The 15,493-nt window shown below is 41.4% G+C and overlaps 1 protein-coding gene across 1 annotated transcript in view; it reads right to left on the bottom strand.

The window, feature by feature from the left end:
• Positions 1-577: 577 nt before the first annotated feature.
• The window catches only part of LOC122404846 (protein TIS11), a 40,197-nt gene continuing 25,281 nt past the window's right edge, over positions 578-15,493 (bottom strand). Inside the window, exon 2 of the mRNA XM_043409125.1 lies at positions 578-6,505. Coding sequence (XP_043265060.1) covers positions 5,345-6,505 — 1,161 coding nt within the window. The 3' untranslated portion in view covers positions 578-5,344. The remainder of the gene's footprint in view (positions 6,506-15,493) is intronic.

The raw sequence follows: 15,493 nt of genomic DNA, 5'->3' as shown, positions 1-15,493 counted from the left end.
TTAAATACAATTTTATCCAACGAACGAGAAATACGCGTAAAAAAATTTCATAACGATCGAACACCAAACATTCGGAGCGGCAGCGTACGCAAAAAACGAAAAAGTTAATAAGAGGAAAAGAACGTCGATATAGCGGGTGTGTTTACACGCGTAAGAATCGACCGAAAGCCAAGAAACCTTCCTCGAACTCGTCCAGCCCCGTGCGTCGGAGGGTAGGAAGAAAACGGAGGGGGGGGAAAAAAAACCCGTGGGACTGGAGAATGCAGAAACATGGTAAGAGCCGGCGAGCATAACGAGAGGGAACCCCGTGCGGCAGCATCGCGAGACACTTTCGAAACGTATGCGCCGTCGCTACCTTCTTTCGTCGTTCGTACGATTAGTCGCGAGCCGAGAGAGAAAACGATCTCTTTTCCAGTTTCACTTTGAACCGCGCGACAAAGACGAGAAGCGTACAGGCGGCTTCGTTTTGGAGAACGCGCGTGGAACAATCCCCCCTTGGTCCCCCTCCCAACCCCTCGTCTACGTCCCTGTCCCTGCACGTCCCCCGCCGCTTGCCCCCGGAGCCCGCCCTGCCCACCGTGCCCACGCATCTTTTTATTTCTCTTCCGAGCGAGAAGAAACTTCTCCGGGACTTTCACTCTCTGCGCCCGGGTAAACGCGCTCTTCTATCATTCTTTCTCCGTCTGCGTTCTCTGTCCCAGCCTGTGTGCGACTGGTACTACGTAGTACGTGGGTCCGTGTCTCGTTCCGATTGACCCTCTCGCGCGTCACACGAGAGATTTTCTAACCGAGCTGCGCGCGCAACCGCGCCGGCTAACGCACGAGAGCTCGCGACGCGACGAATCGAACTAAAAATTACGTTGGCTACCGTATCGCGTATATTCTTCGTTGTCAATGACAAGAAAAGGATTAGTTATCGAACCGAGACGTTACAGACGATAATGCTTTGCAGGAGACATCGCGGCACAGGCTATGACACGCGTGTTACCACTGATTTTTCGGTTCCGGTCGAACGTTGGTTTCTCGAGGCGGCCATGTTTAGCGGTACCGGCGCGACACACATCGATGTTTCGCTGGGAATATCGCGAGGTATGGAAAATCTCGACTACCCGGGGCATCGATTTTCGATGCTGTTGGAACACGTCGATATTACAGCGACTATATCAAACATAAGAAACAGTATCTAATCGGTATCGATTAAGTTGTATCTGTTCGCAACTCAGGCCGCACCGATTAGAGACTTTTTCCTATTTTCGATATGTTTCACGACGGTATCGACGCCCGCGCGATCCATACGGTGTTAATATCGTCATAAAAGTATCGAAAATTGGTACAAAACGATACTTCGTTATCTGACATCGATACGGTGTATCGGACTTCGAGAAACCAACGCGCGTTCGACGAGTAACGAGCAGCGTTAAAAAAAAAAAAAAAGAAATAATCGGTAAAATAATTTAAGAGCAGACAACGGGTGTCCCCTACAGTTTCTCGAACGTGATCTCACGTCGAGACCACTTCGCGGCGTGAAAACGAAGAAGCGCGTTCGCCGTCGTGTAAATGAGCAAAAAGAAAATGGAAGCCCGCGATTGATAAACGTGACGCGAAGGCACAAGAGAAATGGAAATGCTTACGAAATAACGGAGAAGAAATTAAATAATGTTCGTTAAATAATGGGGGGATGATGTACAAAGTTGAACGCAACGCGACGAAACCCAGCACGAGGGGGGGGGGGTTTGCTTTTTCGTTTCGTTTCCTGGCACGGAATTACGACGATGAACGATGATATGATCAATGACAACGATCCGTGGAAATGCTAGGCTAGTGCTAACGACAGTAGTAGCGGTGGTGGTAGTGATAGGGGTAGTATAAAGTAGTAGTAATAGCAGCAGTAGTAGTAATAGCAATAGTGATAACGTTAATAATAATAGCGTGATATATATAAATATATTTTACCGCAAAAAAAGTGTCGGCGATAATAGATGGGACGCGGGACTAATTGACCGTATAGTTCGGAGTTTTGAAACGACGATTCGTCGAAGCAACCGACGAAGCTGTGTGTGAGCACTCGCGAAATAATTTCATCGTTACAAGCGGGAAGAGAACAAAAATGAGAAATAAAAAAAAAGAAAAAAAAAAATCAAGAAAAAAAGAAACGATTGTGACCAGATAAATAATAATGGAGAAAAATATTTAAATGGATGCCGGTGCTGTTCGTCGAAGCGCCAGAGGCTTCACTGAGGCGTACAGCGTTGCGAAATACGATTATTAATAATAATTATAATAATAATAAAAATAATAGTTAATAATTAATAATAAAATAATTATATTAATAATATTATAATAATATTAATAAACTAAAACTATAATAACATTTGCTTTCAAGTATAAATTAAACGAAAACATTATTTTTTTTTTTTTTGTTTACCATAAGAAGTGTGCTGTGTGCATATGTACAAAATGTATTCGATTTTCAGAAACCACGTCATTTAGGCACTTTCGTTTTATTTTGTTCTCTCTCTCTCCCTCTCTTTCTCTCTTTCTCTCTTTCTTTCAAAATCGTCAAGGGAACGGCGCCCACCGGAAGCAAGCGTTTTCCAAAACAAGAATATATTCTCGAAAGTCTAAATAAAATGTTGTTATTTTTTTTTTTTTTTTTTGTTTCTCGAAGCGTCTCTTCGAACGTCTCCGAGCCGCGAAAAATGCTTTCTTCCGCGAATCCGACGCGCTCTCGAAATAATGACGCCGCCCCCGTTGACTTTTGTTCACTCTCGCTTTCTCTCTATTCAAACTCTCGTTCGTCATTCTCTCTATCTCTCTTGCTCATCACCTTTCGCTCCCTATAATAGAATATTTTTTTAATAATAGTTTATATTTCTATTGCAATAGTTACATATCACATTTTTTTTTTTAACGGGAGAGAACAATTGCATATACATATATATAAATATATATATATATATATATATATACCACGATATTGTTGATATTTCTTTCTTTCTCTCCCTCTCACTCTCACTCTCTCTTTCTTGCCTAACGCACACATTCGTATCGCTTATTTCATAATCAAGGCCTGCTTTAAGGCACCGCGAGGAAGCCATCGATATCCTTAAACGTACAATATACTCTAAGTTCCTGTTGATTCATTAAAAACTTCCGGCGAATCACTGAGATTTCTTTTTTTTTCCTGTTTCTCTTTTTTTTAAGGTAAAAAGAAAATCCCCCGCGGGATACGTTTGGCTTTTTTGGACCCATATCGATTCTCGGATTGTCTTAAACTTATTTCACCCCTTTTCGAATACGCTAAGAATTGGCGAAAGTGACTCTCGTCCCTTTCTTTCGCGATAAAACCAAGGAGGCGTCAGTGTAAAAAAAAAAGCCAAAATCCCCTAGCCAAGGACGAAGAAAAAAAAAGAAAAAAAAAATCTCTAAATGGGGGGGAAAAAACTGATAAAAAGGATCCTAAGTAAAGGTAACTTAAAGCTGGTCGGAAATTCCTGCGCCTATTGGTCCTCTCGTAAAAAAGAATTGCTTCGAAGGACGAGTAATATGTCTCGTTGTCGAAAAAACCGATCGCGTTTAATAGGCGTGAAAATTGAAATCGTCGTCAAGGAAACGTGTCCGGCCGCCTTCGAAGCGAATAGATTTTCTCGAAAGCCCTTAAGCCGACTCCTCGCCTATAAAATATAACCTCTTTCTCTCGGCACACAAAACACGTTTTCATGTGACTTACGTACGAAGGACAGATTCACTCGGAGAACACGTCGTTTCCCATGCGTAATGCTACACACACGCATACACACACGCACACGCGCAGGCACACGCACAGTTTCACACACACGCACAAACTCGGAACAAACGCGCCACCACTTTCTCTTATTATCCCCCTTTTGCTCGTCACCGCGGCGCTTGGCTCGCACCGCGGCGCCATCTTCCTCTCGCCGCCTGGTACGCACGCACACAAACACACTTTCACTCGCTCAAACATTGGAAGACAATCGGAGTTCTTAAGCCACTTAATTTGCATAGCATGGTTTGATTGTTGATCTGTTCGCGCGATTCGTCACACCGCCCCAATACCGACAGAGCGCGCCACGCTCTCACTTCATCTCTCTCTCTGTCTCTGTTCGCTCTACTCGCCTTCGTCCGTCGCGAGTGCGTGGCGCTGCTGCTGTTGCTCTCTCTCTCTCTATCTATATCTATCTTTCGTCATTTCCTTTCACTCTCGACGCAACTTTCCTTTCCCTTCCTCGCGGACGAAGGGACATCGAAAGATTAAAAAGTTACAAAATGAAAGAATTAAGAAAAAAGAAAAGGATATTACGAATCGAAGAATAGAAACGTAACGTACTAAGTGTTTTGGAATATTGCAACGTTTCACCTGCCCCGGATCGTACGCGACGACACTCTCGTAGGCGAGTCCGTGGATCGGAGATCGCACCAAGGGCGGAGGAGCCGGAGGAACGAGAAGAGGCACTGTACCGGGTGTCCAAGAGAGATCAAAGAACAACTTGCTCGTGGAAAGTTACGATTCGGAAGAAACTTGGGGCCAGTTCCTCCCGTTCCAACGACTCCCCCCCTCCGATCCTGAATCATGTTTCGTTATCGTTCGCGTGCATCCGGGCTGATTACGATCTCGACTTTTCCACTAAATGAACCGTAAACCTAAATTAAAGAAAAAAAGAGAAGAAAACGGCCCTGGTGGTCGGAGTCAGAAAGTGACTGACGCTACTAATGCAGTTAAGAGTAATGACGATATTCAGTATATATACGATAGTGATATTACTGATAACGTTATTAATAATATTAATTATAGCGATAATAATATATAATATATAATATAATATAATAATAATCAGGACGATTATGATAAAAAGGAAGAGACGATCGTTTTAAAGAACGAGAATAAGATGTCTAACGTGTTCTACGAACGGAAAAGAAACGCTTAAATAAGAAGCCGAGTACGACGGAGAGGAAGAATCCGTCCCACGCGAGAAATGCAGCTCAAAATGTTTTCTTTTAAAAAAAAAAAGAAAGAAAAAAAAAATAAAAGAAAAAGAAACTTTCTCCTCGAGTCGGTGGGAGAGCCCGCCCCCTCTCCCCCACACGTTCTCCTGTCTTTTCGTTAGATAAATTAGCGTCTTCGGGTCCAACGCTCTTCGCATTTCCGGGTTCTCCTTCGGGTTTAAAGAAAATAACGTTCTCGTGAACACAATCATCTCTCTCTACACGTAACGTCTGTGTGTGTGCGCGTTTGTGCGTGTCCTCGTGAAAGAAATTTGCGACAAAAAAGATAAACGATATATAAATATATACCAAAGAGTCGAAGGACCCAGGAGAGGCTCCCTTAGATCTTCAGGTTCTCGAAGTCGCCGAGGGTGCTGCTGATCCTGTTGAACACAGGCAGCCTGGACTCGGCGTTCGGCGACAACGGCGACGGCGTCCTCGGCGCCAGCTCGTCGGAGCCCAACGGACTGCAGACGCTGTTCGTCCGCGGGCTGGGGCTCTGTCTCGTCGCCAGCAGACCGAAATCCTGGCCGAAGCTGAACGCGGTGTTCGGTAGACTCGTGACGGACGGTTGCTGGCTGGTGCAGTCGTCGCTGAAGAAGCTCGCCATGGAGTTTGTGGGCGACTGACTGAGGCTGGACGAGGGCGAGATCGAGTCCCCGGTGCTGCCCAGGGAGAACGTCGGGCTCAGATTCAACGGCTTCGGCCTGGTGGCGCCGATCACCGAGCTGACCGTCGTCGAGCCGGTCTGATGATGATGGTGGTGGTGGTGGGAGTGGTGATGGTGATGCTGGCTGGTGGTCAAGCTCAAGGAATTCGTTCTGAGCAACGGCGGCGGGTTGTAGGTGTTCGTGCCGCTGCACAGGCTCAACGAGTTGGTTCTCATCAGGCTCGGCGTGGCGGCTGCCGCGACTTGCGGCGACGCGGCGATCTGCTCGAGGAGCGCCACGCTGTTCACGGTTTGATTTACGTTGGAGCCGTTGCAGGCGGCGCTGTTGCCGCCGACGGCCGCCGCCGCTGCTGCCGCCGCGGCCGCCGCGCTCAACAACGGATTCAAGCCCATGATGTTCGGCTGCGTGGAGCCCAGCTGGGCGCTCACCTTCTGATTGTGAATTCGCGCCTCCTCGAAGTTGTGAATGAAATGGCAACGCGGCCCGTACGGGCAGAAACCGATCGTGTGGAAGGTGCGGCACAGCTCGGTCTTGTATTTCGGGTGACGGGCAAGGTTGCGCAGTTCGCTGTAACCGTGCGCGAACTGACACTTGTCGCCGTATTTGCACGTGCCGCTCTCCTCGAACGGCCGACAGAGCTCTGTCTTGTACCGGGACGTCGGCTCGCTTGCGCTGCGGTCCAGCTTACGGTGCTGCTCGATCAGAGTGGTTACCAGGGACGTGTAGCTGCGCCGCAGAGGCGCGTGGCCGCCATTGTTGCCGGACGAACCGTTCCCGGACGCGTTCGACGACGTTGACGCTGCTTCCTTCGCCTTCGCGGAAGCCGCATTCTGCAACAAGAGACACCCATTCAGATATCGTTCGATGATAAAAACTTATGCGCTTATATTATGTTGGAAATACACGACAATAGTGGGAGTTTTATTTTTGATTTTTAAATTATAATTAGTCTTATATATATTAATCCTTTGCACTCGTATTTCTTTGTGGTCGTATGTTGCCATATAATTGGCATTCTACACAGTTTATTGTTATACATATTTTTTGGCGATTCTGTGGAAGAGATGGAAAGGAAGACATTCGAGCAAACCCTGTCTTAGATGATGAGATATTGGGAGGCGGTCAAAGGAGTATATATATGCAGATGGCAGGTCGGTCGAGCGCTTGCGAGAAAGACAAGAACGTAGTAATAATTCGGTTAAGACTGAAAATCCATTTAAGGGTTAGATTTACTTCAGATTCGCTTGGAACTTGAGCAATTTCTTCCCTTAAAATTTTAGCGATTCGTCATATTATTTACCAGGATGATAATAAATTTCCCAAATACAGTAACGCAAAGATTCGAAGATCTTATGTTAGAATATAAAATGACTCAGATTCTCAAGTTGAGATGGCGCTAACATCATTCGAAATTCAAGATGGCTTCCCCTCCTGGTTTCCCGTATGACAAATGTGAATTTTAGTATCTCACATGTCTCCACATGTACAAGGTTTCTGACTGAATTTTTGCATCGTTTGCACTCGTTACTATTGTTATTTATTAAAAACCAGTACTTGGGATGAAGTTGAATTCCTTTTTCGAGAATACATCAACAGCAGGAAATCACGAAACAAACGCGACACCAGCGGCGTAAATAACAAAACCAGAAACCAGAAACCAGACTCCGTCGCTACCGGGTGTTTAGAGAGACTTGGAATAACAGAAGGTTTCAAAAGGAGGTATCACCGTGCCTGAAGATAAACTCGAGTCGAATGCACATTAAGCGTAGTTGATTGCCGGGCGTGATTGCAGCGAGTCTCGAAGGATGCTCGAACAATGGCGCCGTTTACCCCGAAAACGCGAGTTCCCCGCGGACATTACGACATCAGAAGCTTTATGTAATCGGATAATACAGAGATGGAAAATCGTTGGTCAATAGTGATGATTTATATCTAATAGGCTCTGATCAAGAATACAGGAAGCGTATAGAATTGCTTTATCCGCACGAAGTCTCGAATCACGTGGTGCATGTAAAGGAGACATTCGCGTTATCCTTATTTCGCATTACCGTGAAAAATCCTTTACGTAACCTTTCCGTTGCACGCGAGGCCAGAAACCAGCAAAATTTATCGACTGAAAATTCCAGGAAACCATCTTATTCTCGCGACTTCTTTTCTCGAACAATCAAACGACAAATTGGAATTGTTTGGTCGTTTGGAAAATAAAACGAAACGGAGATAATTATGGAAAAAAAAAAAAGTATGTCGAACGAGAGATCCGCGAGATGATCCAAATATTAAAACAATGTTTACGACAGAATCTTAAATGTTAATTCGAACTCCCACTGGCTCTGAAAGTATTTGAATACTAATCGTAATATGGTAATTCCGTTCAAGTACGTAGTCGAAGCCTTCGTGAATATTCATCGACGTTACACATTCACGTTGCCGCAAATATCCATCGTGAAAAACTGCAATAAAATTAGAGCCTATATCGAACGGGGAAAGTAAGAGGACAATTGACCTAATTTTTTATACAGGGTGTTAGGTTAGGTCTGGGGAAAAATTTTAATGGAAGATTCTAGAGGCCAAAATAAAACGAAAATCAAGAATACCAATTTGTTGACGGAGACTTCGTTAAAAAGTTATTAACAATTGAATTCAAAAATTTCAAATCGTTCTGGAAAAATTATTTTCGGTTGCGGGGGTCAATTATAATCATTTTTGGTTAATACACATACCTCCGAAATCCTACGCATTTTCAAGAAAAAAATTCGAGTAGGTACTGAAACTTTAAGGCGAAATTAAAAGATTTCAAATCATATTAAAAAAATTATATTTAATTACAGGGGTCAATTACAAGCATTTTTGGTGAATAGACATATCCTCGAAATCCTACCCGTTTTCGAGAAAAAAATTCGAGAAGGTATGAAATGTTTCGACAAAATTAAAAAATTTCAAATCGTTCTGGAAAAATTATTTTCGGTTGCGGGGGTCAATTACAATTATTTTTGGTGAATAGACATACCCCCGAAATCGTACCCGTTTTCTAGAAAAAAATTCGAGAATGTGTGAAATTTTTTGACGGAAAAAAAAAATTTCAAATCGTTTTAGAAAAATTATTTTCGGTTGCGGGGTTCAATTACAATCATTTTTGGTGAATAGACATACCCCCGAAATCCTGTGCATTTTGGAGAAAAAAATTCAGTACAAGTGGAATTTTAAATGTTAATAACTTTTTAACGAAGCCTCCATCAACAAATTGTTATTCTTGATTTTCGTCTTATTTTGGCCTCTAGAATCCCCCATTAAAATTTTTCCCAGGGTTGTGAAGAATAATACCCTGTATAAAATCAGACCTTAACAATTCGAGGATATGCAATTTTAAATTACGAGATTTATATTACATTTTTAACGGAACTGTTAAATAATATATATTGCAGTTTATATTCGCGCTGAACTCTACACTGATAACCTGTTTGATCACTATTTAGTATCAAGTCCACGCTAAACTTGGTATTAAATGCAGAACGTGCCAATGTAACTAATTATTCCGAACGTGGTTTATACTAATTGGAAAATCCTCTCTGACAACAAAGATGGAGAACAAAAAAATCATAAATATTCAATGGAATTTATACTCTGACGCATTAATCGTCGAATAAAAATTATAGTTAATGCTATAAAAGTTACAGAACTCCAACATTTATTGTTGAAAAATTTGTTGAAAAAGTTATTGAAAAATTTTAAACTAATTTGTCTTGACAACCCATTGCATCTAAAAAGTGTTTCTACGAATCGTTGGGGCCTATTATATGAGTTATGACTCATTGAAGAAAGTCTGGGTTTCTTGTTCGTAAATGATTCCAATCGATTGATGGACGCGTTCGTTAACGACCCTTTCTTGCCGATAATTGGCCCAACGATCGTCGAGAAAACGTCATGCGTTAATCGTTTTTATATCGTGGAGGGCCTAAACCGGGGGTGCCCGGTCGAGAGTTATCGTATCGCGCGTTCAGGTATACGAGAATAGACAAAAGGTTCGACGTTCCGACGGCGAACGGAAAGGCGAGAATTCGTGGAAGAAGAAACTACCTGGAACCGTCCAACAAACGTCCTCTCGAAACAATCTAATCGCACGGGCCGACCTTTCCAAATCACGAAACCCCATCTCTCGCCATCTTCTATCTTACTAACCGACATTTGTCAGAACCTTCGTTCGCGTTTCATTAAATTCTACTTCCGAAACGTTCGTCACGGCTTTAAATTTACAATTAAGCCGCGAGCTAGAAAAGTATTTAACGATTATTCGAACGACGCATTAACTGCTCGTTAAACAACGATTAAAATCCAAATATAGAATCCAAATGTTTCGTAACGAACGGATCGAAGTTTAAATCTGTCGTTAAAAAAATAGCGTAAATAATTGTACGCGTTTATTCGTTGTCTATTATTAGAATACAATTTTAATTATTGATGATAATACTTCGATTATATTTCAGAATTCGTAGAAAAATTTTAATGGCGGATTCCAGAGGCCAAAATAAGATGAAAATCAAGAATACCAATTTGTTGATGGAGGCTTCGTTAAAAAGTTATTAACGTTTAAAGTTCCACCCTTACTGAATTTTTTTCTCGAAAGTGTGTAAGATTTCGGTGGTACGCGTAATGACCAAAAATGATTGCAATTGACCCCTGACAACGAAAATAATTTTTTTAGAACGATTTGAAAAATTTTTTTTCGTCAAAAAATTTCTGCACCTACACGATTTTTTTTCTCGAAAGTGGATAGGATTTCGGAGATATGTGTAATGACCAAAAGTGATAGAAATTGACCCCTGCAACCGAAAATAATTTTTCCCGAACGATTTGAAATTGTTGACTTTAATTGTTAATAACTTTTTAATGATGCCTCCATCAACAAATTGGTATTCTTGATTTTCGTCTTATTTTGCCCCCTAGAATCTCTCATTAAAATTTTTCCCACGGTTGGTCGAACACTCTGTATATCTAATTTTTCAAAAATGAAACTGTTGAAATAAATAAACTTTGAACATACTTGTACAATTTACTGAGATTAAAAAATTCAATTATACAGAGACGAGAAATTACGAATTCTTCAATGGCAAATTAATCGTGGCATAAAATCTCGACAAAAATAAAGAAACAAAAATGATTCATCTTCAATGGCCGGTGAATCATGGTTAAAGTGTAGCAATCTGTTAACTCTCCTGTTCCAATAAATCAAAGTATCAGCGCATCGGTAGCACGCGTTTCGAAAGAGTTGTAAATTCAAAATCCTGCGAGCAATCAAAGTCATGATTCATGAAATTGGCCGAGGAATCGAGCCGGAAGTGCTATTACTGTTAATCCTTCCATCGATCGTAAATCACATTGAAATAAAACTCTGCTACAACAAAGCTCGTACGTTCGAGAACCTACTTGCAGAACTATCGCGTATAATTCTATCTACAAAAACGCTCGGGACCCATTACCGACTTGTACAGTAACCATACTTGTCTATCGATTCAACGAATACGTTTTACTTTCCATAAAACAAAACGTATATTTTTTTGCCACGCACCTTACGCGACCTTCCTTATATAATCGTTAATAATCGACTGTAAATTTATTCAATGTAACCGTCCACTTTTCTTACACCGAAACTTTCACTCTATTGTCATTCCCCTCGACTGCTGTTAATTGTATAACATTATACATACGTGTCCTTGGACCGTTTAAAAATGTTTTCTCAAACATCATTCACGTTTATTTATTTCATTTCTAATTCTATAACATAATGTGTCTTCGGATATTCCAAAATTAATTTGTACAGAACGATGCGAATTTTAGGTTAGAAAAATCTTCGATCGATTATTCTTTTCGCCATGTTTACACGTAGCTCTCATTCTAACCTAATTTTCTACTCGATGTTTAAAATAACGTCTATTTAATTAATACACGAAAGTCTTATTTCCTATCTTTCAATTTTATTCTGCTCGGAATGGCAGCTGCCCGATCAACGGATCTCGATTCGATATTTAAAAATGGACGGATCCACTCTGGACTCGCGTTTGGTTCGACGGAATCGCGTGTCGCGTCGCGCCGAGTCGAAACTCGAGCGCAGTTTCACGTACGGCTGGAAATTTCCACGAGCCTCGTATGTTTACCGTCGGACGCGAGTGTCTCGTCGCGCGATACACGAACACGGTCGTTCTCGCAATTAGCCTGCAAGAGCCTAGGTATTAATGCAAGGAGAGACAACACACGAGCGACGTAGCGAGTGTTGGTTATCCAGCAGTCATCAACGCTGGATGGCTATTTATCGTGCTGGTACGAACGTGAACGCGCGCACGTACACTTCCTCGCTGCTATATTCCTTATCAGGCGGGCTTGACAGCAGACGGAATCACGTGTAAACGGTCAACGGGACGTTTCTACGTTTCCTTTTTCCGTGACTCCCTTTATTTCGTATTCTTAACACTTTGACGGCCGTTGTCACGTATACGTGACTTTGAGAGCTAGCAGACGTTGGCCACTGTCACGTGTGCGTGATCTACTGTACCAGTCACCATTTCATCATGCATTCAACTTATTAACATTTGTTGAGGTTACGTTTATAATTCCTTATAATAATATTCCTAGCATCTTCATGTGTCGCACTTGTTTTCGCGTGATACGTGCGGCCATTAAAGTGTTAAGCTCCACAGTGACGCGGGAAGACGCGGTCCCGAGTCATCGTCGGCCAAAAATGTTCCAAAATGATTAATAATCGCAAGCAAAAGATTACGGGATTTCAAATAAAAATTATTAGTAAGATTCTTTCGCGTAAAAAGTTCTTATCCTCGATATAGACTCTTCAAGAGCAAAACTCTCGAGTGGACATCGTACGTTACAACAACCGTCGATAGAAACCGAGCGAATCCAAGGTGAAAAGCTTGGCAGGAGAGAAAGTTACCGGGGATACACATGCAGTGCCGTAGCCAGCGATTCTAGACCCCTGTGTTGACGCATCAACCACGGGGCATCTTTATGAAAACTGTCCTACATGACGAATAATTTCAATGATATGGAATTCCTTCAACATGTGTATACTAAAAGTATGTTTGTAATTAATATATTTCATTGAAATTTTCAGGAATTATACAGGGTGTTCAGGGAAAAATTTTAATGGGGGATTCTAGAGGCCAAAATAAGACGAAAATCATGAATACCAATTTGTTGATGGAGGCTTCGTTAAAAAGTTATTAACAATTGAATTCAAAAATTTCACATCGTTCTGGAAAAATTATTTTCGGTTGCGGGGATCAATTACAATCATTTTTGGTGAATAGACATACCTCCGAAATCTTACGCAGTTTCGAAAAAAAAATTCAGTACGAACGGAACTTTAAATGTTAATAACTTTTTAACGAAGCCTCCATCAACAAATTGGTATTCTTGATTTCCGTCTTATTTTGACCTCCAGAATGCCCCATTAAAATTTTTCCCAGGGGTGGTCGAACACCCAGTATGTGGATAATATTAGAATTTTTTTTCTTGTGTTATTGGAGAAATTACTAGAAAAACAAACGCTTGTCGTGAATCGAGAATACTCTCGAGAACCTATAAATTTTGTTTTTCGATTGTCTAACGCGTATACGAAATTCCAGTTTTTTCAACGTCAACAGGAAAATAGTATTTTTAACTTGTGAAACAATAATCGCTGAACTAAACAAAAAAATTTGAAAATATGTTTCAGAGACAATTAGTCCTTAGTTATGAAACTTTAAAAAATATATATATTATTATTCGCTTTACACTATATTCTGTAAATGTGTTCTTGGCTGATGTTATGTCTGTTTTCTGTTCGTTATAAAAGTCGGGGGATCCCGAATTTGCAAACCAGCATGCTTCGCGCAGGCTGTACACCATTAGTTACGCCACTGCGCATGCGCGTGTAATTTCTGGCGCGAACGTAATGGCGAGTCGGCGAGATGACGGCTCGCGGGAAACGTGCTTATCCACGGGAAAATTAATTCAGCGAAAGTCACGATCGGGAGAAGCTCTGGCGCGCTGGCAACAATTGGATAAGCGAATTTACATGCCAAAACGAAACCGCGAATTAAAAATATGCTCGCGATAAATCTTCTGCTACCGTAAAATATTTTATAAACCTCTGTGTACGCCATCTTGTATTCCGTTCCGAAAGCACGTTATTTGTATCAAGAAAGATTAAGTGGAATTGCAAGAGAAATGATCGGAGTAAAGAACTGTGAAATCAAGCGAGAATGGATTTAGAAAATAGCTGTAAAGGAAATAGTGAGATACGGTTAGCATATAATAGTTAAGCACGTTCCAGACATGCACGTATCTCACGACCATTGCGGTTAAATGTAATATATTTTTGCGGAAACTAATACACACATCTTGATAGTTATTGCTATATATTATTATTTGCAGTCGTAGTCGCGGTATTAAATCCTCTTTACGTAACATAATTGTGTGTACAATGGTCACAGTTTAGAAATAATAGCTTTCGACATTTATTTATTTATATCATTTTTAATACATAAACCCTCGACTTTGACAAATTTCACAACCTCTTCGACTATACTTTTGGACACGGAATCTGTTGACTATACTACTTATCGTGGGATTCACTGTTACGATATCGAAATCGTAATCGAAGTTCGAAGAAACGACGAAAACGAGAAAAAGTTGAAAACAATTTCAACCGCTCTCCCGACGTTCCGAGAAACCTCGACGTTTCTCGAACCTTCTCCCCGTCGAGATTATACTTCGTCTTTCTCGGACTCTCGAATAGGAACTCCTCGGCGTATCGAGAGAGTAAAAAACAATCTCTTGCGTCACGCTGACCGCAGAGAACACACCAAGCGCGTGCGTAAAGGAGCCACGCATCGGTTACAGCGAAAGACGAGTCGCGACAACGTGCGAGGAAAATAAATTTTTAACGAAACATCTCCTTCGAACCAAACGTGGAACACTATTCGAATACGACAGACATTTATACAGGATGTTCGACCATTCCTGGGAAAAATTGTAATAAGAGATTCTAGAAACTAAAGACGAAAATCAAGAATACTAATTTGTTGATCGAGGCTTCGTTAAAAAATTAATAAAATTATTGATAAAATTTGTCTAGTTACTCGATTTTTTTTCTCGAAACAGCGTAGGATTTCGAGGATATGTCTATTCACAAAAAATGATTGTAATTGACCCTTGCAATCAAAAATAATTTTTCCAGTACGATTTGAAATTTTTAATTTCGCCGAAAAATGAACGTTATAAGTTTGTGAATTAAATTTAAAAACGATTATTGAATTCAATTAATGGTCTATATCGTACCATTCAAATATTCGACGAGTGCACATAATATTCAAACATTTAAATAGTGCTGGAAAAAATGTTCCAATTTTGGAATGTTTGAATAGTTTAATATTTGACTCGAATTATCATGTAAATCGAACAAGTCTAACATTCGAACAACGTTGGATAGAAACATTGTTCGAACAGTTAAATATTGCAACAATCGAATAATAATATTCAAGCTCGACTCTGGTTCAGGAGTATTTGAATCGCTAAACTGTTTGGCTGTTCGAATACGGAAAAGCTGTGGAGGTCGACGCCTCACGCTGGAAGCGACGGTGTTTCGTCTCACCATCGATGATTCACCTAACCTCACCGTGGCCCACGGAACAAGGGTAAGAAACTGTTTTCTCGAAACGCGGCGTCGTTGCACGAGATGGTCGGTAGTTTGCATTTATCATTACACGAACAACCGATTCCAGGGACTGGCTCGTGGAGGTTTCCAGGAAACTGTCTGAAAATAAGCGGCT

This window comes from Colletes gigas, unplaced genomic scaffold (genome assembly GCF_013123115.1).
Source record: "Colletes gigas isolate AHSC1104 unplaced genomic scaffold, ASM1312311v1 Colletes_gigas_Sc00003, whole genome shotgun sequence".
Lineage (NCBI taxonomy): Eukaryota > Metazoa > Arthropoda > Insecta > Hymenoptera > Colletidae > Colletes > Colletes gigas.
The sequence above is the reverse complement of the archived record's forward strand: the minus strand, read 5'-3'. Positions and strand labels throughout refer to the sequence as shown.